The following is a 27,948-nucleotide window of genomic DNA, read 5'->3' as shown; positions in this document are numbered from 1 at the left end:
ATGACAGATGCTTTTTCATTTAGAATTTTTTTCTTTAAAGCTAATTGTGACTTGTATTACTCACTATACATGTAAAGACTCCTGCCCAAACTGTGAATATCTAGCATTTCTGAATAGATCTGAAAAACAGACCTAACTGTGGTTATGGTCAGAAAAGAGAATATAAAAATAGCAGTTTGTACATATTTGGTCATGTCTGCTTACTTTTCCAACCAAAATAAAGTTTTTCAATCTTTTTTGCCATGTAGGCAGTCCAGAGAAAACACATCTTTGGTAAACTGTGCAGTAACTGTTTTCTCTTTAGATAACTCCTACAGAAATGTTATGCTACTTTCCTAATACAGAGCTACACTGATTTAAAAGTCAGGTTATCAGGGCAAGTTTGCAAAGCTGCCAAAAAAAATAGAAATGCCCCCCTCCCCGCAAAAAAATCCAAAACAAACAAACAAAAAAACCAACAGCCCCCACTCTCGGCTAAGCCCCAAAACCAGAAAAAGAGTAAGAGATCTATAGGCCAGAAATCATGCCCTCAAAAGGTCAGGAAACATAAGAGAATATTCTTGCATAAAACCTATTACTTTTGATTATCGTATTTAGGTCTTCAGTTACTCTGAAACTTAACACAGAATTCTCTATGAAAACTTAAGCATGAAATGTAATTTTTGCAGCCTTCCTTCATGCTGAAATTCATTTCAAGGTAAAATTTCATTGAACTGAACTAAAATAGTCATCATGGCGAGGCTTCGCGAACGAAGATTTGGGAAACTAAAATAGTAAGCTTCAGTTGTAAAATACATGGGGCAAGAAGACACAGAAAAAGGATCATACTACATTTTGCAGTATACAATGCAGAACCAAAGAGCATTTTCATTTCACAGATCCAGATGCAAATCTTTGTCTTGACTGCCTACAAATTGAACATCTGAACATAGTCTCTATATGATCTTTCCCTTTCTAATGTGCTGTCTGTCCCTGGCCCTCTACTCAGTGTGACCTGGTTTCCACTGAGGGGAGATATATAGGGCTTATGTAAAAGGCAGAGGTGTCCTCCAGCAGTGCCCCAAAATTGGACAAATGGAGAACCAGGATTATGGAGTTGCACCTGCCCAGTATAATATATGCAGCCAAAGAAGTTTATGACCATGACTTGAACTCTCATGCAGAACTGAGAAGTATGAATAATCCACAGGACTATGTATTAATAATAGAAATCCACATAGCAAAATATTTTCTGCATTAAGGAGCACCCTATCCCTCTAGAGACACAGCAACAAATCTTCCTAAAATTCAGGAAGAATCTGACTACAGGCTGAATATTCCCCTCAGGGAAGTCAGTGGCAAAAAAAAATCTACTTGACTTTAATGGCGCATGATTCTGTGCTCTACAAAAAAGGTCGCTCAACACATGCACAGACAACAAGTCAAATACATCTGGTTAACAGAATGTGGCTATTTCAGGCTCAGCATGGTGCTGTGATTATTTTTTGTTGCTTTTTGTTTGTACTTATGTCTATCTTTGACAGGGAGAAAAACAGAAAACAAAACCCAAGATATCCATGTTCTAGCAGTTGCAGTGGACAAGGACTGTACACAAGATTGTTGACCAGTGGAATACATGTTCTCTGTTTCTCAGGTTGTACATCTCTAAAAAACCCCTGTAAATTAACTTTTATGCTTGTGAGAAAAACAAGGACGACAACGAAACCAAAAAAAATCAATTAAAAATCCTAGAAATAATGCTCATTCTGCAACGGAAACTATTTTTTCTCACATAAATATGTTTTTCCTGTAATGCCAAATGTTCAAAATATTTTCTTCACAGACTATCTCTCAACTCCCTTTTGTGCCCTTACTTTCATTTGGCAAGGCAGTAATTCCTTAGTGGAAGTTTTAGGTTTTACCACTGAGCACATATATATACATATATTTGGGAATACTTGATTAAAAGTTATTTGTGGTTGGCGAAACAACCTGTTTTTTAAGAAAAGCTGTTTCACTCCAAGGTATTTATCAACTTTATGGGCAAAGGAGTCTGGGCTGGACAAGGAGACACATTTTTCTGACTCACATGGCATGAGGCCACATGCAGGTCTCTGGTTTATTTGAGGAAAATGGAGGGAAACAGTTTCCTCTGTTGTCACACACTTGTGCTGTAGACAGTAGGTGGGTGCATGGGAGAAAGGAACAGTTTAAATTAAGGCAAAACTTCTCCTCAAGTGTTTATTTTCGAACACTTGCATGTCATGAAGGCCGGTCTCATGACTTTAAACAGAAACCAATGTCATTGCTTCCATGAGGTTAAAATGAAGTGCAAGAGAAGAACTACAACGACTTTGCCTGCGACAGAAGGAAGGTCAGGCATTGCTTTGGACTCAAGCTTGTCTCCATGGAGCGATGCCAGCAGCTGATACTTGACCTTTAAGTTCCCCAGAGTTGCCACAATTTTGGGGAAGTGGCATTTGTCAGATGGCCAAAGAGGGTGATGGAAAGGCCAGGCTGGTGGCCAAGGACAGGCATGGGCAGGTCGGAGGAAAGGTGTTGGCCATGGGGTGGGAGAGTGCCACTGAAACAGCTATGGATGAGGATGCTGCCTGGGGATGAGGCCAAGGGGCAGGTGGAGAAAGTGAGACATAGTGAAGGGAAATGCCTGCGGGGAAGAAGAAGTTTGTTCTGGCTGCAGGAGAGATGGCAGTGGGGGCTGTGAGGCCAGGAAGGACTACGGGGTGCTCTGGGCAACTGTGCAGCAGGAGACACCAGTCCCGGGGCAAGAGCTGAGGGGCCCGACCCGGTTGCCCCTCCCGAGCCTCTAAGGGATGAAGGGAGGGGGGCGGGGAGGAAGAGGGAGGGAAAGATGAAGGGAGGGATGAGCCGGTGGAAGCCCTCTCCCTGGGCTGGTTGAGGGGCGGGAGGGAGGGGAGGCAGCTCCTGAGGAGGGGAGGAGGAGAAGAGGCAGAGAGGGGATGTTGTTAAACAGTTTCTTACCGTAAGAGGGAGTTGGGACCCAGATCTTTCCAGTTAATCACACAACAAACTTAGATCATCGCAATAAAAAGCTCGGCTCACTCTGCCTCCTCTAGTGACCGGCGGTGCACGGGGTCCCTCCGAGGAGCCATCTCCCTTTCTCCTCCCCGCCAGCCGCAGGTGGGGCCGCCAGCACCATGCGGGCCACCCACCTCCTGCCAGCCTTGCTGCTCCACCAGCTGCTGCTGCTGCTGCCCACCGCCATCCCCGCGGCAGGTCAGTGCTTCTATCACTTCGATAGCGAACCCCCCTGCGCCTCGCAGCCGCATCACGTCCCCTCTCCCCCGCTCCGCCGGGGCAGGGAGGGTGCTCGGGGCGCACCCCGCAGGTGGGGCGGGAGAGCGGGCGGGGAGACCCCACCGCCTCCAGCGCCCGGCAGCTCCCGGCAGCTCCACCTGCGCGGCCGGGCGGGGACGGGTGCGCCGTGCCCGCCCCGCTCATCCCGATCCCGTGGAGCACAGCAGTGCGGGACGATGCGGGGGAGAGAGGAGCGGAGCGTGCGGTGGTCGGGACAAGCCGCGCTCCGGCTGTGAAGGGCGTCCACGGCAGCTCTGCGGGAGGCACCTCCCGTCCTGTCCCGTCCCGTCCCGTCCCGTCCTGTCCCGTCCCGGGGTCTGCGGAGGAGCCGGAGCTCCCACCACAGCCTTCCCGCGTAAGCGGGGCGCGGGGCTCGCTTACAGCGGGCAGACCTGGAATCCGTGAGAGAGGAGAAGGGAATCTCATCGTTGCCTAAAAGGTTCTCCCCGGCCGTTTTCAGGACACCACCATGTATCCTCAATTTCCAGGGGTAGAATGAGTGTTAAGTAACAGTAGTTGACAAGGAATGCCCCAAACGCAGGACAGTGCGTTGCTGAAAGGGCATGTCCTTGCTGAAGTTCAGCAGCATGAACATGCTATTTCCAGACTGAAATACTTGTAATTTCATTAGATGTTCCCGATGAAATCCGGGAGGTGAAGGGGGGCAAGGAACAAACAATAAGTAATCAAGTGCTGGATGCTCTTTAGCTGAATTTCTTTCCTGAATTGTCCCCCTTGGACTGGATATCTGAAGAGCCAACTCTGTCCTTCTATTGGCCCTCTGGGAAGACGTTTAAGGAAAAAAAGTTTGTAAAGGTTTCTGCAAACCTTTCCTTCCTTCCGGCAACATTGTTAGGGTCAGACCTTTGCACAGACAGAAACAAAGGACAGGCACAAGAGGGAAAGAATTCTTTCAGGGAAAAAATCTGCCAGGATTGGGCAGAGGAAGGACAGGGACATGTGGCAGCTGGGTCCTGGGGCAAGGTCTGAGGGCATCAGGCAGTGTGTATGGCAAGGAACGTCGATGGCCTCCAAGAAAAAAAATATTTTGAAATAGGATTTCAAAGTGCAATATTTTGTGATGTGAGTGGGCAAGTCGAAAAAAGATTGGCAGCATCACATGCTGTAAAACCTGTTGGTTTCCCCCTACAAGTATGAGTGTGGCTCTGTAGGATGCTGAGCAATCTCACCATAGCCTCTGTGCTCAGTTTGCTCATTGAGGATATTGTTTTCACAGGCATTCTTAGCAGGTGGCACAGAGATACAGACACTATGATACCACACTTTTCTCAACTCCTTTTCCACGTACATTTCAATTTCCATTTTTTGGACATGCAACTTCTTTGAAAAGTGATGACTAGAGCTGGTTAGGAATTTTCTGAGATTTTTTTTTTTTCATGGAAAATACTGACACAAAAATTTTCACAAAAATAATTCCTGCTAAAGAGAAACTTTCTTCGGTTTGTTTCTCTCAAATCATATGAGAGAGAAATATGCAGTAGGAGACATTCCCAATAGATTGTGGTACCTGCTGTTGAGAAACCCTTACCTGTGATAGAAGCTCAACAACTGATGGGCTAGTTAGAAGGAAAAAACAAATTAAACACTGCCGACACATCCACACCCACAGTTTATTCCAGGAGCCAAAGATACAAAACTGGTTTAGAGCCAAGCTCATAAGAAGCTTGGTCATGCTTTGCTCTCTTGATAGTCAGGATGATTTTCTTGAACAAGAGAAAGTCCTTGTTCTCCCTGACTGTAAGCTCTTGGCACTGGTCTGTAGTTTACCAAGCTCAATGAATATTTGATCTATCTAGTATTCCAACAGGAGAGATTGAGATACAGCTTCTGTACTGCTTGTATCAGTGGGTTGTGCCCTTTCCAATGGGCTCTCCAGATTAGGAATGGATGGTCCATCCTGATGAAGAGAAAAGTTAGATTTCCAAATCATCAGCATTTTTCAGAGTAGAACTTGTTTTCTGGTCAACTTTCATAGCGACAGTTTCTTGGCAACTCCCCCTTTTTTAATTTTCCTCCCTCACCTGCCTAAATATTAATCAATTCTATTGTTTGCCTTATTGGCAAGAAAGATGACTTTTATCATGTTCTGCCATTGTGCTTACTTTGTTTTTAAAAATATGTGGTCTTCAACAAAAGTGTCTGGGTATTAACAATGTAAGCAAAGTTGTGACATTTCTTTCTGAAAATATAGTGATTGCTTTCTAAGCAAACATATTATCTTTGTATGGGATGCTGATTTCTTTTTACTGAGACGTTTTTAACAAAGATTAAGATCTGCCTACCTATGATGATTTTTATATATGAAAGACAAAGCTAAATGATGAAAATAAAATTTAAAAATAGGAAGAAAAGAGAAGTCTTTTGTTAATGTATATCCATACTTCTGCTAGTGCTATTCTATCAAACCTGATTTCAAATGTACATAATTATGAATATAGTTTCTTCTGTGAATGGGTATTCTGGGTTTGGAATGCCATGCCCTAAGTTCTGTGCAAAGATAATGTCCTGTGTAACAGAAGTTGCTGACTGATAGAGTTGGGTTATATTAATGGGTAAAGAAAAAAGAGGGTGAAGAAAACGCAAGAAATTTAAATGTCATCAAGCTGTCTACATTATCAGTTTCTGAGTTTCCTTTTAATATGTAAAAGATAAGACAGTGATTGAAGAAAGATAAATGTGCATGGTTCCTATAGAGTCCTTGCCTAGTCATTATCCATATTGTGTAAGTCTCTGTCACTTGCACAAAGAAATTAATATGTAGCTAATAACTTTATCAGGGAGTTTTCTTTCTTGTTCAGATATTTTATAATCCAGTAGTCTTAGACAATATCTCTTTAATAATGTTCATCTAGTGAAGCTAAAAATTATTTTTTAATCAAAGCAACAAGTAGACTTACATACTGCAGAGGAGTGAATTATAAAGTTTTATTTAAATTAAAGATATATTTTTTCTGTGAAAAGACTGTCAGCCAAGTGTGTTTATTCTAATTTCTCAGCACTTTCTGTAGTTTGGATGATCTGAAGCAGTTGCTAATGAAGATGTGGGAGTTGCATTTAGTTCCGATATATAATTATTCCTTAAAAAAAATAAAATCAAATCCCATAGCCATAATCTATGTATGAATGTTGTGTATTCCTGTGGTTTGCATAGCTAAGTATGTTTTAAAAAATTAATGTGATTTATACTTTCCCATCCCAGCTGTAGATAATCATTATACTATATACTGTCAACAAAGCGAAATGACACTCTGCCAGTTGGAAGAGTGTATTCCTTCTGTTTAATGGAATCCTTTTGGTGCTCAGTGCCAGGGGCTGCTTGTTTTGCTCTCACATGTAATGCAGCACTTACCCTGCTTAACAGATTTTCTGTTTCTATTAATGCCATTTTCATAAGCAACATAGCAGGAGAATAGAGTTGAAAGACACGAGATTAAAAGGTTGCATAAAACTCTGGAAAATCGACCACTGAAGTCAAGGAAAGGAAAGCCTCTTATTGGAGGAGCTCATCTGTCATTATTGTAATACTTCAACTGAGGCCAGGGTTGGAAGGGAAATGTGCAGTCTCCCTCAGAGAACAAAATATCTCCCCTTTGGATCTTTATGCTGAACATTAGTTTGCCACTTAACCATTTCAAACTTTTCCAAGGAGATTTGAAAACAGGATAACTGGGCCTCTTGTTGGGTAAAAGATTGATGTGGAGAAAAAACCATTGCCCTGAATGTTTTGCAATTTTTTGTACTGGATGAGTGTTGGAATTTCACTTTCTCCCCATCAGCATTGAGTTGGGGTGGAAGGGCAGAGGCTGGAAGGCAGCACAGAGGTAAGAATGGGTTGATCATAGAGGTGAGAAAGGATGGATCTCCATACTTACTTGGGAAGCATGAATAATAGAACTGGCATAATGCAAGCAATGTTTGAACCTTGCAGTGGGGAAGCATGGCAGCTACAAAGAACTGGGAAGGTGTGAGGACATCCTCATGGTTTCCTCATCTTTTTCTGTAGGTTTTTGTGGCAGTGCCCTCAGAGGATGTAGAGCTGTTCCCAAATATAGTTAGTACCTACACATAAAGCAGCGCTGCAGTGAAGCAGAGCTGGGAGCATGCTCCAGATTAGTCAAATGTGTTGGCAAAATCTAGCTGTAGGAGTTTTCAGTGGCTTGTGGGCCTCCACCCATGTTCTGTCTGATGAGCCCAGCCGTGCCTGGCAAGTCCTCATTGCTGCTGGCCCAGCTGGGGACTGGCTGCTCCCTCTGTCCCTGCTCAGCTCCAGCTCTTCCTATGACTGCCAGCCTTGCCCAGCAGCACCATTTTTATGTATACAACATGCAGCAAGGTCCTCATCACTCAGCACAGGGGCTGTTTTGCTGCCCTCAGTCATCTGTCATTCTTTGTTTTGCCCAAACCCCTGCCCTGCCTACTTGTTGTTTTCTCCTTCCCCCTCACTTCATGCCCGGACATCCAGTGGCTGGGATACCATCACAAAGGAAGCACAAAACCTTCTGGGTGCCTTGTAGGAGACACCAAGTCTTATGAAGATTGAGGAATGAAATGGGAAATGGTGGGGATTTAATTCTTGTGCACAGTGCATAAGAAGACAAATATTAGAAGGGAAAATCCACTCAGTAATTTAGCCAGAGGTTAGATACAGCGAGTCAGAGTACAAACTGCAGCACATTTGTTTCTGCCAATAGGTCTCAGCATCCTGCAGAGCAGATAACCTTTTCTTGGAAGAGAAAGAGCTGTCCTTTTGCAGCTACCATCCAATTTTAGAATATACTATCAGTTGTTAGCATTATCCTTAGCTCCTTGAGCTTTTATATTGACTATAGGAGTGGGTTTCAAAGGCAGGACTTAGCAAAAACAAGAAGTTGGGTTCCCAGTAACATGGCAATCTTTGCAATTGCTAACAAGGGTGTGTGTGTGTGTGTGAGTGGTAATATGCAATGTAAAGCCAAAAAGAAATATCTTTTTCATGAATTTCCTGAATCTGCCGAACAACTACGCCGAGAGCCAATGTAAAAATAAGGAAATCATTATCTCAATATATATAGATATTATATGGATAGTCATATATATTTCAAACTCTTTCTAAAAATTGTAGATTTTTTTTTCCCGTGAGGCTCTTTTGCCAAGAAAATTTCAGGAGTTAAAATATTCACATCATTTTCCAGGTACCTTTCTGATAAACTTTAGTTGTGACAAGCTAGAAATGGCTCCTTGGACAGCTGTTTTTATTTTGGTGACTTTCCATCTACACAGATGACTGCAGATTTTGTGGGTATGGTTGCTAAACTTCTTTCATGACAAATTATTGTCTTACATAAATAACCGCATTAAACTTAATCTGGCATCTAAGTCTATCCAATCTACAAAGTTCTTTTTTTGGGCACAATTCAGATTGTTTTAGTTTCTCATTATGTTGGTCTTCTTTTCTTCCTTTTTTTTTTTTTTATCCCAAATGAGAAGTCATTTGGAAAAGGTGTTCGCTTTGCATTCCAGCCAGGAATCTGGACACTTCTGAAACAGACACAAGGAAAAGTCAAAGCAAATGAAAGCAAGTTAAAAGTGTTGAGCATTAAGCCTTTTTTCCAGAGTGAGCCTATTAGGACTTGATTTATGAGGCAAAATTACCTTGAATGTATTTGTTCAAAGTGTTCTAACTGTTCACATAGATAACAATACTTTGTTGACTCTATTAATGATCTTAGTATCAACATTCACCTTTAACATGTTTTCTTTTATTACTGTGGCCATACTGTTAAACTTAAGCATGTGGTATCTGAAAGCATTTAGTAAGAACTATTTTCACCATCTGGTCAAGTTTGGGTTTGTTTGTTGGTTTTTAATTTTTTTCTTAATGGAGCCAGTATTTATGCTATCATACTGGGGTGTGCACCAGTATTCAATTTACCTTTGATGTTTTGTATCCTTTGAAAAGCATTGTCTTGGAAACACATTATTGAATTTAGTTAAAAGTATCCCTTGTATTGCATTTTGTAAACAAATCAAACACCTCACTGTATTTACATACTGTTCAACCTATACATGACAGCAATGGTTGCTTTATTTCAAACCCTACTCATTGATTTTTCTCCTCATGGAAATTTTGCCAAATGCTGTTTTGTGCATATAAACATACTTTATTTTAATTTCCATAATAAATTTACCCTGTTTGTACCCAGGTAAGCATTCAGCTTTGATATATCTGTCACTGGGATAATGCATGGTTTTGCAGATTTTTTCTTTTCGCATTTTATTTGCTTGTTTGGTTTTTTTTTCCCATTCAGATACATACTTATTAATATAAATTGCCATGTAATTTTTGTCAAGTACAGTGTTCTCTGATAAAATGTTTGATAGGTTTATTGTGTTGGACTGGGCTTTCCTACATTCATTTCACATGTGTTTAAGGTTGGGTAATTTTTATTTTCTTGTTTTTTCCTTGAAGGTCTTTCATACAATGGTAGATTTCTAATTTCCCACCCTTCTCCTCCCAAGTTTTAAATCACATGAAATTCATCTCTTATAATTTATTTTTTTTCCTAACTCATTGGGGAAATCCAGTTTACTTTGGCTTGAAGTGATGATTGTTTGCAAAATTATTTTAATAGCTAATCTCATTTTAACATTCTGACCTGTTTATCAATTATAACACAAATAATTCAATCTCTAATTAGTCCATCTGTTAACTGCTCAAGGTCAAGTGACTTCATTTCATTACAAACATAACACAAAATATTAAACAAAGATCTAAAATACCAGTTGATACTAAAGAAAGAGGCTATGTCTGTTTTATATTTCTGAAATAATTGTGTCAATTTATATGACCATTTTTCTTCACTGGAATATATTTTGAATCTTTACCTTCTTCCTGCACAGAGCATGGACAATTTCCCTCTTTCGAATTTTTCTCCCCATGCCACCTTATTTTGTATTTCATCCTCCATTGGGAAGGACTGCAGTTGATTCCTGCAGTTCCTTGACAGCATCTACTAGCCTAAGAAGTTCAAGTATCTTAATTTTCTTGATTTATTTTCCCATAGATTTAGTTTGTCTCTGAAAAACATGAAAAACAATGGTGCTGTTGTGTGTGTCTGTACTCTTTTCAAAACTGGAAGTTATAAAAGGTCTTTATCCATGGTATGAAGACCTATATCCAGCTTATTTGTATCAAAAAATGTGATCATAAGAAATAAACTAATTCATTATCCCACACAGTTGAAAATTTACCACAACAAAGCAAATAACTACTTAATAAATGCTCAAGTTCTGCAAGTCTAAACAAATGGAATAGGGAAATAAAACTCAATCCCAAACCATCAAGTTTTCATTAAGAATCTCAATTTAAACATAAAAATTTAATTTAAATGTATCTATCTTTTCATTTGGAAAATCTAGTGTCTGTATTTTTTCTATATAATCAAGTGGGATGCAAAATTTGAAAGAAACTAAAGGAATAAACTTTCTCACACTATCAGGAGACTTCACAATGTGTTTCTTTAAGAAAGTACTAACTTTTGCACATACTGGAGTGAAACTTGGAAACCCAGGAAGCTGACATGCCAAATGCATCATATCTGTTATTTAATAAAAGCTTTGTAGAATCTGTGACAAGTCCATAGAAGCAGAGATTTTTCTAGGGGATGCAGCCAGTATGCTCCAGTTGTACTCTGTAAGATCATAACTTTGAAACCTAAAATATACATCTACATTAGAAAAAGCTGGACTGATAGAGGAAGGAGAAAGGGATTACCAATTAAGTAGATAAAGTCAGACAATCTCCTTGTAAAACTTTGTTGTGCAGAAAAAACAAGTAGTGTTTTAATCTCATATAGTGGACAAAGGTGATCCTTGGGCCTGTTGACATCCTGTATGTTATTTTGATTACCACAACAATGATATTGTATTTGCTGTATTAGGTTTTTTACTACTAAGTAGGTAATGAAAAACAAAAAATCCTTTTCTGTGACAGACTAAGACTTGAGGGTCTGAAACCTGACTTGTTCAAGTTTCAGACTTATATTTGTTCAAGTTCAAACTTGTATTTGAACTCTAAATGACCTGAAACTAGATTTATACTGAATTTCTTGAGTCTCATATAGCTCAGTATCAGATCTGTTGTATTCTGTGAAGTGTGAATTTTAATTTGAGATACAGAACATAATCTGGCAATTTCAGGGCTGAGTGATGTGGTGGTGTGGGAGCTCAAAGCCCTTTTTGGGGTGGGACACAAGACCAGAAGAGAAAAAAGAAGCTACTTTGCTGCCATTTTCCCATTAGCCCAATGATTAGAGAATATTTGGAGAGCAGAAGAGATAAAAATGCAAACAGCTTTGCAGATTCAAATCTACTTCTCTTGCTAATCAAGAAAGTGTCTTAATTTCTAAGATACTGTATATTATTGTGTCCATTACTTTTAGTTCTCTGTGTTACTGGTTCTGTTTTGTATAAATATACTTAACCTCATAGTTAAGTAGCTTCTAGCATACAGGCACTGCAAACTCCTGATGAGTTTTCTTACAAAAATGTTGCAGAATGACAGTTGTCTTTACCTCTGACTATTGATTTGGCATGGTCTGGAATTGCCCCAAGAAAAGCTATTGTTGGAAATCTTTTCCCCCAGGTGCATTATAGTTTGAGCAGTCTCAGTCAATGATTCTTATCTGAGAAGACTGTACAGAAACCTCACTTGAAAATGTAGAAAGGGAACCCAAAGGTGAGTTCTGGCATCTCCCAGGTAAATGTCTTTGCCTGTGAGGAACCTTTTTTCTTAAGTAAATATTTGAAACCTTTTATGAAAATGGGAGAGCTCCAGCAGGGAGATTGTGGAAATCCCAAATGAGATTGTGGAGCACTTGTCCAGTGCTGCATCCTACTAGAGCAAATGTGGCAGTTTCCATTTCCTTGGGCACTGACTGAGCTCTTGTCTTTTCTGTTCAACTTCATGTTTAGAAATAGAAAAGGGCACCACCCTCACCTTTTTGAGGGTTTTTATAAGCTGACTGAAGAAATATTTTGAGTTAGTGGTTGTTTCTGTTGAAGAAAAAAATGTTGGTTTCATATTTGACTGGATTCCTTTGTGTCTGAATCAGCTGCTATTATTTTCAAATTTAAGTGGAATGTCAGACTTTCTTGGTAATATGATATTCAACTACAAGAAACATCAGAGGACATGGCCCACAAAATAGGTGAAAGTCTCGATTAATCAAAGTCTAGGAAACTGAAATGAATGACAATCACAAATCAGGAACATTAGTTATAGCATATTGCATGCTAATCTTTAATGTAGAGCATGTCTAAGACACTATTAAATTTAACATTTTAATAATAAAAGCACCTAATTTGACACAAAAAGGCTATTATTTTTATATATTTTGTTGTGAGAGTTGTAAAAGTCGTGCTTTGCATTATTCTGATGTTTCTAACAGTCACACCACAGATGCACTTGGCCCTTTGCCTTTTGGATTATAGGCAAGACATAGAATGTTGTTGTTTGAAAGCTAAAGTAAATCAGGCTGTTATGAATTGCTAAATGCAAGATCAAACCCATAATCCTCTTTGGACAACTGCTAAGAAAAGATGGAAAAAAAAAAGCAGAACTATGAACTGTGTTTTTCAGGCAGAACGGAATTTCTTGATTTTTAAAATAATTTTCTTGCATGCTAGCTGGTGAGTTTAAGAAGCTGTTATCATTGGGAATTAAGATAATGATGCTTATCAGTAGATGGGAAATGTTAACATCAGCAACTGGAAGAAAATACTTTGATATTTCTATACAGATTCTTACCACCATTTGACATAAAAATCTTGGCTGAGAGAACATAGAACTAACAAGTATGTCTTGGAAGATAATAGATTGAGAAATATACCACAAAAGCTTTATAGAAGATTTGTTTTTCTGTGACTGACTTAAAGGGCAAATGTAATCTTTTTTGCAGCACTTTGGCTCTATCATCGGTACAGTAAAAAATAAAGCAACTTCAGTGTGGACACAACAGTTTCTAGTAACAGGAGGCTGATCCTTATGGTGAGAATTTCCCTAAGCATAGTGATTCATTTTTGGTGCATGTGTACTGCACAAATAGAAGACTGAAAATGCTTAAGAGAGCTGATATGAGTCCCTAACACCATGCCAAAATTATTAGCATTTGATCTTTTCATCAAATGGAAGCTTTTCATCAAAAGCTTCTTCATATAATAATAACAACATGGATTTGAAGAAAAAAATCTTTTTTTCTTAATTTTTTGTGATTGGAATTAAAAATATGAGTATTAGATGCTGGGAAATAGCATAGCTTGCCTTCATCAGTTCAAAAAGAAAGAGACTAGGATGGGGTGAAGATTATTTTATAAGGACAGAGTAGCATAGATATTCTAATCCTTATATTTATTTTTTTTCAAAAAAAGCTGAAGCTTGATGAGATCTGATTTTGATGTCTTTAGAGTATTTCTAGGTGTCTTAGGCATAACTCACCACTGAGAGGTGTGATTTAGCTGCATCAAGTGAAAATGTGAACTCAATGATCAGGATGGAAGTTTTGCAAAGGGAACACCCTTAAGCCCTCTTTGGCTTTACAGTATGTGGAGCTGTCAGTAACTCCTCCAGAGCCTCAGCTATTGCACTTTACAGTTATTCTGAGCTTCTGCAAAATGCACTAAGCAAAAAATTCACTGGCCTAAGTGCACTCCGCACTTGCAGAGGAACTATGTATTCAGGATAATAGAGCACTAGGCTGAGGTTTTATATATCTGGAAAACTCTGGCAAAACGTAATGAATTGCACCTGAGTATTTGTGTTCCATTATTGTTGCAGATTCTGTAGAGAAAAATGAAAGGACATCTGTGAATACAGTTACATGGAAACAAGTTATGGAAAATACTATTGTCTACTTTGTAAACTAAGGAGGAATTTATTCACCTAACCTTACCTGAGTTAGCCATCTAGTCCAAAAAGATCATCTGGGATCATTGAGTGAAATAGGAAAATCAGATCCAAGCCAATTTATCCTCCCTATGTTACTCATCTGACAGAATAGGGACAATTACTCTCCAGATGTACTTATCTGCCTTCACGGATGATGGAGCAGCTTACACTGGCAGGTTGAATTTTATGGAATGCAAAGTAAAAGTATAAATAAATATTGGGAAAATTCTGGGGTTTTCTTGCAAATATCAAAGGTCATTCCTCTTGCACTTTAGCCAAGCATCTCCAGCCAATCTTCCTTGCTCCATTTTATACCTCTTCCTCTGGGCCTTTCAACAGAGACATGGAAACCAGATCAGTCCGTTCACTTTTGCAGGAATGTTTGCAACACTGCAGACTTTCCATGCTACAGCCTCTGTTTGACCTCCTAATCTTTTCTGTAAGCTAACAACTGAAGTTCAGTCGCACTTAAACTGGACACAACACTCACACTGAGACTTCACTGGAGCAGAGAGAGGACAAATGATTATTTTGTGTCACTTCCAAAATCCACTTCTTTTCACTATTTTTGATAAGCTTACTCTTCTAATAACAGTTTATCACATTCAGCTAGCGATAATATTTTTCACTTGAGTTTTTCATGGAAATATTTACAAGATTTCTGATTATTATCAGACATATTTTGGGGGGTCTGAAAAAAATTTAAAAAGAGTGAAAAACTTTCCTCTTACCCTTTTACAGCGTTATGCAAATATTTATTTAAAATTAGTTTTGTTAAAATTCCTACTATTTCTGGTTTTAAGGATGGAGATCACCATCTAAAGTAATCAATTCTTCTTCAGTAATTCCTTTTACCTTATTTTTATGAAATTCTCTATGCTTTAGGTACTGAACGAAGATCCTATAATTCCTTTTAAATGTTGTCCATATCCAATGCCAACTTTAATGTCAGCACCCTCTTTATAGAGTTTTTTTTGTTTGTACCTTTTGTTAATTTTTTTCTTTGCTTCTTTTTTAGAGGGTAAAGGAAAAAGGAGAAATCCTCTTCATGACTTCAAAAAGACAGGAGAGTTGATGCTCATTAAAGTAAACAAAACACTGGAAGTAAAAACTAAGCTGTTAAATACCACTGAGCAATGTGCCAAGAGGTGCAGCAGGAACAAGGGCCTCTCGTTCACTTGCAAGTAAGTTATGTATCTCTTCTATTTATTTCTTTCCCTAATGAAATGTATATAACAACCTTTGACCAAAGGTCATTCTGTAATTGTCATCAGTGGTAGCTTGTACCTGGAACAACCTAAAGATTGTGATTTTTGATTTCAGTGATGTTGTTCTACCTGTCCAGAGAGTGTCAGTCTTCTCTGAAACTTTATATGAGTTATCTGTCTTCTTAGCTTGTCCAGTCTCTGATCTTTTCCATAACATAGCTTAAATAATGTACTCATGTTAAGATATGGATGACTTGGGCTGCACTGTAGAGGTCGGTGAACATTTCTGAGATTTTTATGTCTCTTATAAAATGGTTATTGTCACACATCACAGCTGCAGTATTTCAGCACCACTTCAGACCATATTCTGCTTTCATTCTTTGCACATTACTCCTGCTGCAATCAATGAGAACCTCACACATGGAGCACAGATACATGCACTGCTGAAGTTGACTGGCAAGCTCTACAAAACTGATACAATGGAATCAAACCTTCTGGGCTGTGGATAGCTATCCTTCAGCATCTGTCGTCTCTTAGAAACACATCATGCAGCTGATTACTTGTCTGCCTCGTACATATCCTCTACTATTTTTTGTAACAAATCACTATTATTTTTCTGACGTGTTAGATTTAAATGATCCCCTTGGCCTCACTTAGTCTGGACCATTAGCAATAAATGAAAGACCATGAATGCAGTAGAATCTCGGAGAGAATGGATGACTTCTATACTAGTCAATACTGGCCTAAATGTGAGCCTGAATTTGAGACATAAAAAAGTTTTAACAATTGCTACAAACGAAAGCTAGAACAAATATGACAACAAAAACTCCTCCTTGGCAGAAAAGGTTCTCCACTGTGATTTAATTCTTCCGTAAGCCTTTAATCCCAGTGTTGCAAGATCTAGTTAGTATTGTTCTGTACTCTGACTATTTATATATGTAAACAATGAACAGAGTTTACCTTTTTCTGATAGAAAATATTTTCCAGGCACTAATATTTTTCACATGGTGCAAGCCACTCCTTTTCTTATTGGCAGAGCTTCCACTGCTGTTATTGCCAAGGGAATCAGGTTATATTCAATAGAGCGAGACATCCTTGAGTTCTGATGGTTAGCAGTGAGGAGTATTATAAAATTAGGTTCCACAGTATAAAATAAATTCTGAATAATGCGAGCAAACAACAATTCTATATTCCAACATCAGTTTAGGAAAATTGCCTCAAGCTAGTTGTGGCTGCTCAGGGTGGTATCTTTTGTGTTCTGAACAGAAAAGGTAAGTTAATATATTTGTCTATTCTATTTTATATTAATATTAATCTATATTCTCTCTGAATTGTTAAAATGTTCTCAGTTATTGTAGACTTTTTTTTTCTATTGAGACAGTGTCTGATGGATTCCTTAAGGGGCAAATTCTCCCTGGCTTAATCAGTCAATACAGCAACATAGAGGAGCCCTGAGGGACTTTGAGAACACAATTGGAAAATTTGTGCTCACAGATATCAGAATCACAATCTGTCATGCAATTACTTCATACTGAATATGAAAAAGAACTACAAATCTGACGACTCATTCTCTGAATGCCCTATTTTCCCTTCCATATTTTTAGGAAGGAAGCAGTGTAGGTGATCAGGTCTTGTCTTACTACTGTTATGTTGCAGAGCAAGTGGGATTTTCTTTTCCGGGATCTTGGAACATCCTTGTGGTTTTCCCTTTAACCCCAGAGGAGTCCTGCTGTAGTGTGCACAGTTCTTTGATGCTACTGTAAACACACATTTGACATGTGTTCCCTTTTAAAGGACAAGTTATTACTAATGTTTTCCTTTTATTCCTAGGATCATAGTCCTTAATTTCATACCAGTACATGATTACTACAAGGTGAAATTTGTTACCAACTAAAATGAAAACCAACTAGTTTACTGCTTGCTGAGGGAGCATTCTAAAATAAGAAAAGAAGTAACACAAAATAATGTTTTAAATATTTGAAATATAAGACTTGGATTTTCCTTTATTTGTTGACGATTTCATGGCTTGATTCTCATACTCCATACTCATGTAGCAGTTCTCCATCATGTGGGCCACAGCACTGATATTTTATTTTCTGGATGCAAACTCAATTTATTTAAGCATTATTAGCCAACAAAAAGGAATTTTTTTTAAATATAATTGTGACAATAGCACTGGGAGCAGCAACATCTGAGTCTGTGCACTGTGAGGTACACAAGCAGGAAGAAGATTAAGTTTCTTTTCTGCCAGAAAGTGGTAAAGAAGAAGATTTCAGGCACTACAGAATAATAAAGGATCAGCCACTCTTTATTTTCTGGAGAAAAAAAAATAAGACAATTTTTGATTCCTTTGTTATAAGTTTCTGTATCACTTGCAAGTAAATTTTGATATTATATCAGTTAATAATTAGTCCTTGCTGTTTTTATCTCTGGCACGTTTTTGTTGGAACTAATATATGTCACTTTTCAGAACAGATGTTTCCTCCGTTCCCTTGCTCTCATGCTTGCACAGATCTTGTTCTTTCCAACTGAGTTACAAGATCCTTATCTAGACCTGTTTCTTTTTTATAACATTATTCCTAAACCCCTCAATTAAAGAACTCCTTAGATTAATTTACATTGTCATTTTAACTTCATAAATCTCTGTGCATCTTTTTCTGCCTTGTCAATCAGCTTTATCAACCTGCTGCTGCTAAGCTCTTCTGTTCCTGAGTTTCATCACCCTTTGCAGTCCATATTCCCATTGTTTTCTTTCAGTCATCTTTGCAGGTTTTCCCACTACATTTACTATGGAGGAGAAAAAGAAAATGTAGTTACTATTTTATTATCTATGCAGGTGACTTTTGCAGGTATGTCCCTTTCTTAGCGACAAAGTTGTCCCTGTCTCATCCTTTGTTATCTGCTTGGAGTTTCTGCATTTACAAAGGAAGGGATTCTAGTATAGATCACAGAATTTCAGTACCTGATGAGAAAATCTACCGACTATCTCAGTACAAAGAGCAACAAGAAAAAATGGTTGTGATCATCAGTATCAGTAGAAGAAAGTCCAAGAATTTTCTCAAATATGTTGACTTTGGAAGCATAAAAAATCTCCAGATTTGGGTCCAAGAAAAGATTGTTAGAAACTTTTATGTGCAGAAGTGATTGAAGCCAAACTGGAAAGAAACCAAAAGGCAACTGAAAGGCAAAAACTGAAAGAACTGTTTGTAAACAGTGCATTCTGCATTCCCACTTTAGGAGGGAGGAGTGGAAAGGAGAACGTAATCTGAAAGGCAGGAAAGGTCAAGGATATTTTTGTGAAGATGGAGTTAGAGGCACTTGGATATGCTCATATTTGAGAATCAGCCAGAAGAGAACAGAAGGTTTCACAAGGGCAGAAGGATGAAGGTTAGCAGGTTGGAAACATTTGGAGTCAACAGAGTAGAGAGAGCAGTTGGATGAAAAATCTGTTTGGTGATGGAAACGATAACGAAGAAGATGTTTGAAAGAGAGAAGACTGGGGAGATTGGATTGGACCGTGCAATATTTTTAAGCGAAGCCAGCAAGATCTCACACAAGAAAGCTTGTATGGTGAATTAAATGGAGATCAAAGAGTTTTTTGTTGAGGGATGCAGTGCTCAGGAATATGGCACAGCCAAAGTATGGATGAAGTGTAAGAAATCTGTGTGTCATTTCAGTATTATCAAGTAGTGATAAAATGCCTTCTCAGATCAGAATAAAATATCTCAGAAGGTATGGGATGACTGACAGAAATGTAGATTTTGTGGTAGGCTAGAGGCAATAGTACGATGTCCATGATTTGTTATTTTGTTCTAATGAAAAAAGTTAAGGAAAAAACACCTGTGGGGTTTTTTTCTGTCTTATTTTTCTGTCCTTATTGGAATAATTGTTGCCCCCTCCAAGGCAGTCAATTATGTTCTTAAAATCTTTCAAAACATTTTACCTACACTTAAAGTCTATCCTTTCAAAATGATGTTAAGAGGAAAAGTCTACATTTTTCATTTCAAATATTAAAAGAAGGTGTTTTTACTCTTCTGATTTCTATTTGTCTTTCTTGCCCTCCCCTCAACCCTGTCAATTCAGCATACATTGTGCTCTATCCTTGAAAGCAGTTAAAATAAGAGAAAAGAAGAAAACAAAAGCAAGGCAAGGACAAACTGTAGGCACACTATCACAGTTTAGTTTATTCATAAAAATAAAAAGAATCTTGTTTTTAAGAAGCTCTGTTGATCTAGTTAAGAAACAGATTTCTTGCTCTTGAATTTTCCTCAAGCCACTAGTGTGAGATACGGAACTATTTCAGAGCCATATTGTAAGCATAGCAAAAAAGGATATTTTAGAGTCTTCCTTTTTTTTTTTTTTTTAAAGCAGCATAACTGGGGACACATATGCTGTCTCAGTCACATTTATCTCACTTTTAAAATAAAGATCTTTAATGACAAGGGAACTCTTAGATTAGTGTGAACAACTAAGCTGGTATTTAATGTAATGGCCACATCAATTTAATTTCTTTGTTTCTTTGCTCTTGTCAGCAGAGTTGTGGGTTTAAATAGTAATTTGGACTGTTTCTCTGATTTTCCTAGTAAAAATAAATCTGATGTCATTGCATGCTCTTTGGCAGGCCATGTGTCATTATTATAAACCACACAGAGATTTTTTTCTCATCCAGATTTTCTTTTCAGGGCCTTTGCTTATGACAGAGTTACAAAACGGTGCCATTGGTTATCCTTCAACAGCTTGACAAATGGTGTGAGAAAGAAGCAAGACCATGCGTTTGATCTGTATGAAAAGAAGGGTAACTGATTTATTTACTGATTTTGTTTTTCCAGCAATGAAAGGAGAAAAGAACCCCTGAGGTCAGCCAGTGATTTTTAACTGTAGGAACATCCTGGGCAAGGGACAGTTCTATGAATTTTGAAAGTTGCATTTTACAGTTTTATTTACACATATCCTGAGTTTGTTGTCATGCTAGTTCCTCTACATACTTGATCAGTTTTCCAATGTACATATTTGCCTACCATCATACATACTAGCCTGAATTGTTACTTAATCTTACTACTTAAAAGCTCAGCTGTATGTTAACATTTTTGACTTAATATTGTTCTTATTCACCTCATTAATGAGTGGGAGACTTAAGTCATCAGACTTAAAGAGTTTTGTTCAATCAGACATGTTGGAAACATTTTCAGGAGAGTTTTTTAAGTCAGTTAGTGATCAGTATTTTGGAAAAAAAAAGGGACATGAATGTACGCCAACAACTAAACAGTATTTTGAATAATTAGGAATTTAAAGGCTATTAAATTATATTATTTTGATAATATTATTTATTATAATATTTATTATAATATAGTTCATTAGAAAAGAGATTATGAACTTTAGTTTATATTGCATTAATCAAAACCCTAAAATTGCAATAACCAAACCCCTCTTTTATTTCAATAGACTATGTCAGGAATTGTATCATCGGGAAAGGAGCAGACTATAAAGGAACAATATCTGTTACCAAAAGTGGTATCCAGTGTCAGGCCTGGAATTCAATGATCCCCCATGAGCACAGGTAAGAGTTCAGGAGCAGAGACAATGGGAATAGTGTCGAGACAGCTTCCATAAAGCATAAGAATTTATGGGACAACTAGCTTTAGACAACAAAATCTCTTAGATATTTTTCTTGCCTTTCTCCAAGAGATGCCGTTCTCCAGAGCCCAGAAAATCCTTACTTTCATGGGCTTTCTCCAAAGAAGTCTCTTTTAATGCCAGCCTGTGTGTCTGTATCCCTTCCTTTCCTGTGTCAGTGTTTTTAGCTGTTTATATCCTTTTGATCTCTTAGTTACTGACAGGAACAAAACATCTGCATAACTTCAGCCTGGGGTCTGGAAGTTTATCACAATTTTCTAATCGACTCCCAGGGAATGAGCAATTTTAAAAACCCCATTATTAAGAAGTGGAGGACAGCCCACCTATTTTTTTAGTATATAGTTATTGTTACTATTGTTTGCATAGTTGTTGTTAATTCTCTTTTATTTGTTGAATGCATTAAACTCTATAGAGCCCTTAGGCCAGGCAACAAATACATGGAAAGGACTGAAGAGAGTATTGAAATCCTTTCCTTCACATCATACTGACAATAACTAAAGACTGATGCAGCAGGTACAGGACTTAACTTTTCAGGTTAAGACCTGATACAGTGAAAAACTGAGGCCAAATCTACATCTTGAGAGTAAAGCTCATTAGACTCCATTATCTAAAGAAAGAAGAAGAAAGCCAAAATGTGAAGCCAGTTAAGAATAATGGTAGAAGCAGAGTCATCCACAACATTGCTGGAGACTAGGTAAAGGACTATGAAGTACTGGTCTACTCTTTGACCATTTCTCTTTGAACCTTTTTGTATTGGCTTTAGCCATTTAGACAATAAAACTTTAAGAGACAAAACTAAAATGTCCTCTCACCCATATGCTTCCTGTCTATGTTGCTGCCTTTTGCTCCAGACTCCCAGCATCAGCACTTTTTTTAGGAGGAGCCAAACTGGATATTGCTAATGAGGAACTGGGCTGAGGAACTGCTCAGTCCTGTCCTGACCAAATCAATCCAGAGTACAAGATGATATCTTGGAACAACATGAAAAGGCAAAGGATACTTGGTTCTTTCCTCTTATGATGTGTTACAAAGCTGAGCCTCAGGCTTGGACTTACTGGACTTGGCTGCTTACAGTATCGATGGCAGTGTGTCTGATTTTCAGAGTGGGGCCAGACCTTATCTTGGCTGGGAGCATATCATAGATATCACCAGGTCCCACAGCAGTGACCTTTTGAGACTTAACACCTTGAAGTATACAATCTTCATCTTTCAAAAGGGAAAGAATTCTAAATAATTACAAACTAAGCAAGAATGAGCATTTATTCTATGTAATATACATATGACTTTATATAATTAGAGAAAGGAAAGTGTCTTTATAGTGCACATTGTCACTGAATTGCATTTTAATACACAACATACACAATTTTATCACATTTGGACAGCCACTCTTCTACGATGAATTTTATGAGAATGACTTTTCTCCTGCCTTGTGCAATAAGTTTAATTTTTTAAAGGTCACCGGATAAATGAGGTGGCTGCATGCTAATTTTGTTTTTCAACATCAGAAAATATGATTTCATCATCAGAGACATGAGGGAGATGGGAAGAAGCAGACAGTAGTGGTGTGTTTGGAACTTATTAGTACAAAAGGCTTAGATTTTTAGGTCAGTTTTTCTCAACATCTGATTATCACAATGTGCCATTGTAAAATAAATCCCCATTTCATATTTAAAGGAGAATGTACTTTAATGATTTTTAATTATCTTTCTAGACAGAATAGAAATAACTACAGACTAAAGTTGTGCTTGAATTCAATGAGTCATATTTTTATTGATTTCTATTCCAGTAGAACACAGAGACTCCCAGCAAAACCCAGGGTTCTATTATTTTCATCTCCATCACAGCACAGAGTGTAGGACTCTTAGAGAGTATTAAATGGATAAACCCAATGTATAAAGGAGTCAAAGAAAAATGGTCAAAGAGTAGACCAGTGCTTCACAGGATTTTGGCTAATTTCCATGACTTTTGTGTGGTTGAATCTGTTTTTACCATTACTCTTACTGGCTTCATTTTTTTGGCTTTTTTTCTTTTTTCCTTACCTAATGTAGTTGAACTAAATCATCAAACAATTTTAGGAGTGGCCCTTTCTTCTATTTCTGGACTGGCCTTCACTGCAACTCATCTTTTCCTCTCTCAAGAACATTGTTTCAGTACCTGTTGAAGCCATTTGTTTAACTGACTCATCTTGTGTTTTAAGGCTATTCATTTAGACTTTTTTTTTTAATGTTCTTATAGCATATCTGATACAATTTGAGATGCCTTTTCCCTATATTTTCTTATGTCCATAATTTCTGAGCAGAAGAGTTAAATAAAATGATCTTGTATGCCCTGACATACTACTTTAACACATTTGCAGGTTGGAATATCCTTTCAGAACCGTTTCCCCAGGGCTGTCTTTAACTAAAAAACATTTAAGATATTTATATTACAAGACCACAGAGGAAAAACAGAAGCAATAATTTTATAGGCAGTAGTAATGACACAAAATTATTCTCTTAAAGCACCAAAAATTAAAACAAAAACAAAAACAAAAACAAAACAAAACAAAACAAAACAAACAAAAAAAAACAAACATAAAAACCCCAACAACTCTTTTATGTACTGCTTCCACATTATATTGGCTAGAACCACAATGTGATTAACAGAGGTATTTTTCGTCTCAGTTCAAATATTTCATTAATGGGAATAAAACATGATTAAAATGTCACATGTCCAATTTTTCTTAAATTTAATAACATAAATATACTGATAGAAAAAAAATGAAACAAATCTTAGAAAGCTCAAAAATTAAATCAATTAATTAATTCAGTTACAACTTTTGTGTGATTCCCTATGCGGTTTACCCAGTGTTTCAATTAACAAAAAAATCTTCATGGAACAGATCACAATTCTGAATTTAAGGTGTTTTCTAGCTACAGAGATTTAGCTGCAGTTTAAACATCACTGCAGTGAAACTGGCAGTGAAATGCCACTGGATTTGTCTGCAATGTGCAGCCTGAGAATGGTCGTGACCTGTTGCAGTGGCATTGAACAGACCAGTCTGGGGTTTGGTTCCTTGCCATGGAGTTAGCAGTTCCTTAGTTTGAGGAGAAAATTGGCTAACAATCTTTTATATGTAAATATATATATAATCTATATATGTATACCTACGTATATCTCTATATGTCAGTGTGCATGTAAGGGTTTCTCTAGAGGTAAACAAATACTTTTAGAGATAGTTGGGATGACAACACCTTGCACCTGGTCAGTTTAAGTCAGCTGGGTTACTGTGAAATGTCCTAATTTATACAATAGCAATGATGAATAGGTCTATAAGTAGCAGACCCTAAGGTGACAACAGTCAGGCTTGTGGCAGAACATGAAGCAAGACAGCTTAAGTGACATCTGGTGAAATTTCTGATGCTGAAATGCAAAGCAGTCCATGGTTTCACGCAGTGAAAGCCTCTCGGCGAGGTGTATCACACCACTCAGTCACGCTCACGTGCTCCTGATGATCAGTTCTAGGTGCTGCCTGAGCAGGGATGCAAAGAGGTTTCTCTGCTTGTGGACTTTTTAGTCTAAGCCCAAATGGGCCCGTTGTTTGTGCCAACATGCAGAGGAAAGACAGGTCTGGCTACAGACCCAATGAATTTTTCCCCTATGCACCCACAGTTCACGAAGGAGAACACAGGGATGGCTGGCAGGGAGTGTGTGGCCGCCTCTGGTTCTGTGGCAGATAGTTGGCTCTGGACAGCTGAGGAATGGGAATAAAACTCACTACAGCATGCTACAGGCTAGACAAATTGTCCCAGATTTAGGACGTTTAGTTTGAGTAATCCCTATTGAAGATGTGTATTTGTGCATGGACAGATGTTTGGGGGGTACATTTCTTTAGGTGGGATGGAGGGAGAAGGAAGTAGAAATGTGATTTTTTTCTAACTATTTGTAAAAATAGTATGATTAACCCCAAAGTTTGCATGCTCTTATACTGTAATGATTGTCATTTTAAAACTAGCTTTTTGCCTTCGAGCTATCGGGGAAAAGACCTGAGGGAAAACTACTGCCGAAACCCCCGAGGGGAAGAGGGAGGCCCGTGGTGTTTTACCACCAGTCCAGAGATGCGCCATGAAGTCTGTGACATCCCCCTCTGCTCAGAAGGTAACCTGGCACGACTTCTGCAGAAAGTTGCTTTTGCTCTGCTGACAGCAGCTGCACAGAACTTCCAGTAGTCACTTGCTTTTGGCCTTTGGATAAAGAATAGGTGATTTCTCAGCAAGAATAATTCACATAGCAAGAAAAGGAGGTATTAAGAGGAAGAGAAGTTCTTGTATGTTCCAGTACGCTGGAATATTTGAACAAGGTTTCAGGCTCAGCAACTTTTTTCAGGTCATGGAGGAGCTTGAACAATGTAATTGTGCTGATCACACAAATGTGATTTGCTTGCCTAGTCCATAGTGAATCCATTACGGTCCCAGTATTACTATGTGATAAAATCATCTAGTTCCATTCCATGGTAAAATCAGCTTTTCCTCTTCTTTTTGATGAAAATTTAGATACTGAATTACAGGATGAAAGCTCAAGATAAGTATGCCCTTTGTTTTTCAAATAAATACTGTAAATAAATGTAACTATAAATCCAATCCCATTTGACTTTCAAGTCACAGAATTTGACAGACACTTCATGTGCACCATTGCATTTGTTGACTTTTAAATTCTGTTAACCTCCAAACTAAGCTCTTATATCTTGCTAATCAGCCAATTCAGTTCCAGTCAATCAACTCATTTAAATCCTCAAGATATGATGCCTTTAATTTTCCTGCTAATGTGTCACATGGAATAACTGTGGTGTTGTGGGGGAATTAAAAGGAGAGGGAGGGAGAGAGGGAGAGAAGGGGGAAGCAAATAATTCACAAGGAGCTTGAAAATCTATTAAAGCCTAACCTTTAAATATAAATTTAAATGAGCTTCAAATGGGATAATACTTGGAGCTCACTGCAGGATGAAGACTTTGGTAGCGGATGTTTTGACTGAAGAGTGAGATCTGTAAATGCATAAAATAGTATTTTCTAAGTGATCCTTCTTTAAAATTACTCTAATTTGGGAGTAATTGAGAAGTTTGTCTACAGTTAGTTATGATGAATTTATTTTATATTTTCAGACTTCTAAATCTAAATTTTGTTCAACAGCGGTTTCAAATCCCTTTGATAGTTTTTGCCCATTCTCCCTCTACCCCCCTCCACCTTCCCAAACCAGGGCTGAAAATCTATCTTAGTATAAGCTGCCAAAAAGAATTATCACCGAAAAGAAACAGTATCATGTGTATAGCTGAAAGGGCTGGGAATTTAAAAAATATACTGTACTGCACTGAAATTGGGATTCAGCCATTATTCCACACTTAAACTTGTGCTGTAATTATAGTAGACTTAGACTGATTTGAAATAATGGATGATACTTAACTGGAAAATACCACCTTTAAAAAATATTTCTTCCTTAGATATGTGCCTTTTTCTGCTACTAACCATAAGTAAGATTAAAAATCTTCTAGGAACATGAATGCGTCTAGCAGCTGACCCCTACCTGCCTCAAAACTGTAAGTGTCCTATAAAGTGATATCACATTTAAGCTCATGGATAAGATCTAAGAAAGAGATGTTATTCTATTCCAAAGGGCATTACCCACACCAACTCACAAAAAGGTATCATTTTTTTATAACTCTTCAGTTTGGTTTCAATACATAAGAGCAGGGATGTGATTTATTTCTTTTTAACTTTCTTTTTTTGTGGTGCAAGTCATCAGTGTAATAAATGACTAGTGTCTACTTTTTTTTTTTCCTAGTTGAATGCATGACCTGCAATGGAGAGAATTACAGAGGGCCAATGGATCACACCGAGACGGGCAAGGAGTGTCAGCGCTGGGATCTTCAGAGACCACACAAGCACAAATTTCGACCAGAGAGGTAACTTCTCCCCCCGCCCAAGCAAGACCATGTGGTCATAATTTGAAAATTGCACACATTCTGGAAACAGCTGAGCAAAACTAGCATGAGCTCAACCAAAATTTATGGATGTCACCTGTTTTAGATGTTTGGGCTTCTGGTCCATAGTGTAGGCTGGCTACTGTCACAATGGAAATGCAGGATGGGGACAAGAGGCTGTTTTGTGCAGTTGTGACTACATCCCATGCCAGTTTAGTGCAGTGATGTTCATGTGCTGCATTAATTGATCAAAATTAACTTCATTGACACTAAAAAATTAACCCCTGAATGTTTCTGTATATATTGATTTGCAGCTTCAGTGATCTTAAAATACCTTAAAGTCACCGCAAAGTAAATAATGATTAAAAGTCATAAATTTTTGTTAGACTTCTTGACACAATTGTGAATATAAGCTTGCAATATCGTCAAGTAACATTATCCTCCTTTTTGAGATATTGAATAGCCTTAAAGCTGTGGATGATCTTCTATTATAATCACATTTAAGTACCCAATTTTTTGAACAAAATATTTGCTCACTGCATATGTTTTTGCAGCCTGGGAAAGGAGTTCATTGCTCTGTGTAGTATTTTATGACTGTGGATTTCTATCTTAGACTTTTTTCTTTTTTTTTTTTTTAATTTAGACATGAATGCATAATGCCAAAAGTTGAGTCAGAAATACAAAGACAAATTTCATCCCTGTTAGGGTTTGTCCTAGAGGGCAAAATTCACCCGACCACAAATGGTCATCTATAATACACCCTTCTGGAAGGATTTTGGGGTATGGGCGTGGGTGGGGGTTAGGCCACATAGGAAGGCCTCTGTGATCATCTGAACTGGACTACAGTTTCATTTTAGTTTTATTCTGGATTTTGGATTAACTCCATTTAT

At 38.0% G+C, this 27,948-nt stretch overlaps 1 protein-coding gene across 1 annotated transcript in view; it reads left to right on the top strand.

Moving 5' to 3' along the window:
* The first annotated feature begins 3,140 nt into the window (after positions 1-3,140).
* The window catches only part of HGF (hepatocyte growth factor), a 61,570-nt gene continuing 36,762 nt past the window's right edge, over positions 3,141-27,948 (top strand). The window contains exons 1-6 of the mRNA XM_017835196.1: positions 3,141-3,237; positions 15,282-15,447; positions 20,154-20,266; positions 20,914-21,028; positions 25,100-25,242; positions 26,920-27,040. Coding sequence (XP_017690685.1) covers positions 3,159-3,237; positions 15,282-15,447; positions 20,154-20,266; positions 20,914-21,028; positions 25,100-25,242; positions 26,920-27,040 — 737 coding nt within the window. The 5' untranslated portion in view covers positions 3,141-3,158. The remainder of the gene's footprint in view (positions 3,238-15,281; positions 15,448-20,153; positions 20,267-20,913; positions 21,029-25,099; positions 25,243-26,919; positions 27,041-27,948) is intronic.

This window comes from Lepidothrix coronata, unplaced genomic scaffold (genome assembly GCF_001604755.1).
Source record: "Lepidothrix coronata isolate B3197 unplaced genomic scaffold, Lepidothrix_coronata-1.0 Scaffold251, whole genome shotgun sequence".
Lineage (NCBI taxonomy): Eukaryota > Metazoa > Chordata > Aves > Passeriformes > Pipridae > Lepidothrix > Lepidothrix coronata.
This window is presented reverse-complemented; position numbering and strand designations above follow the sequence as displayed.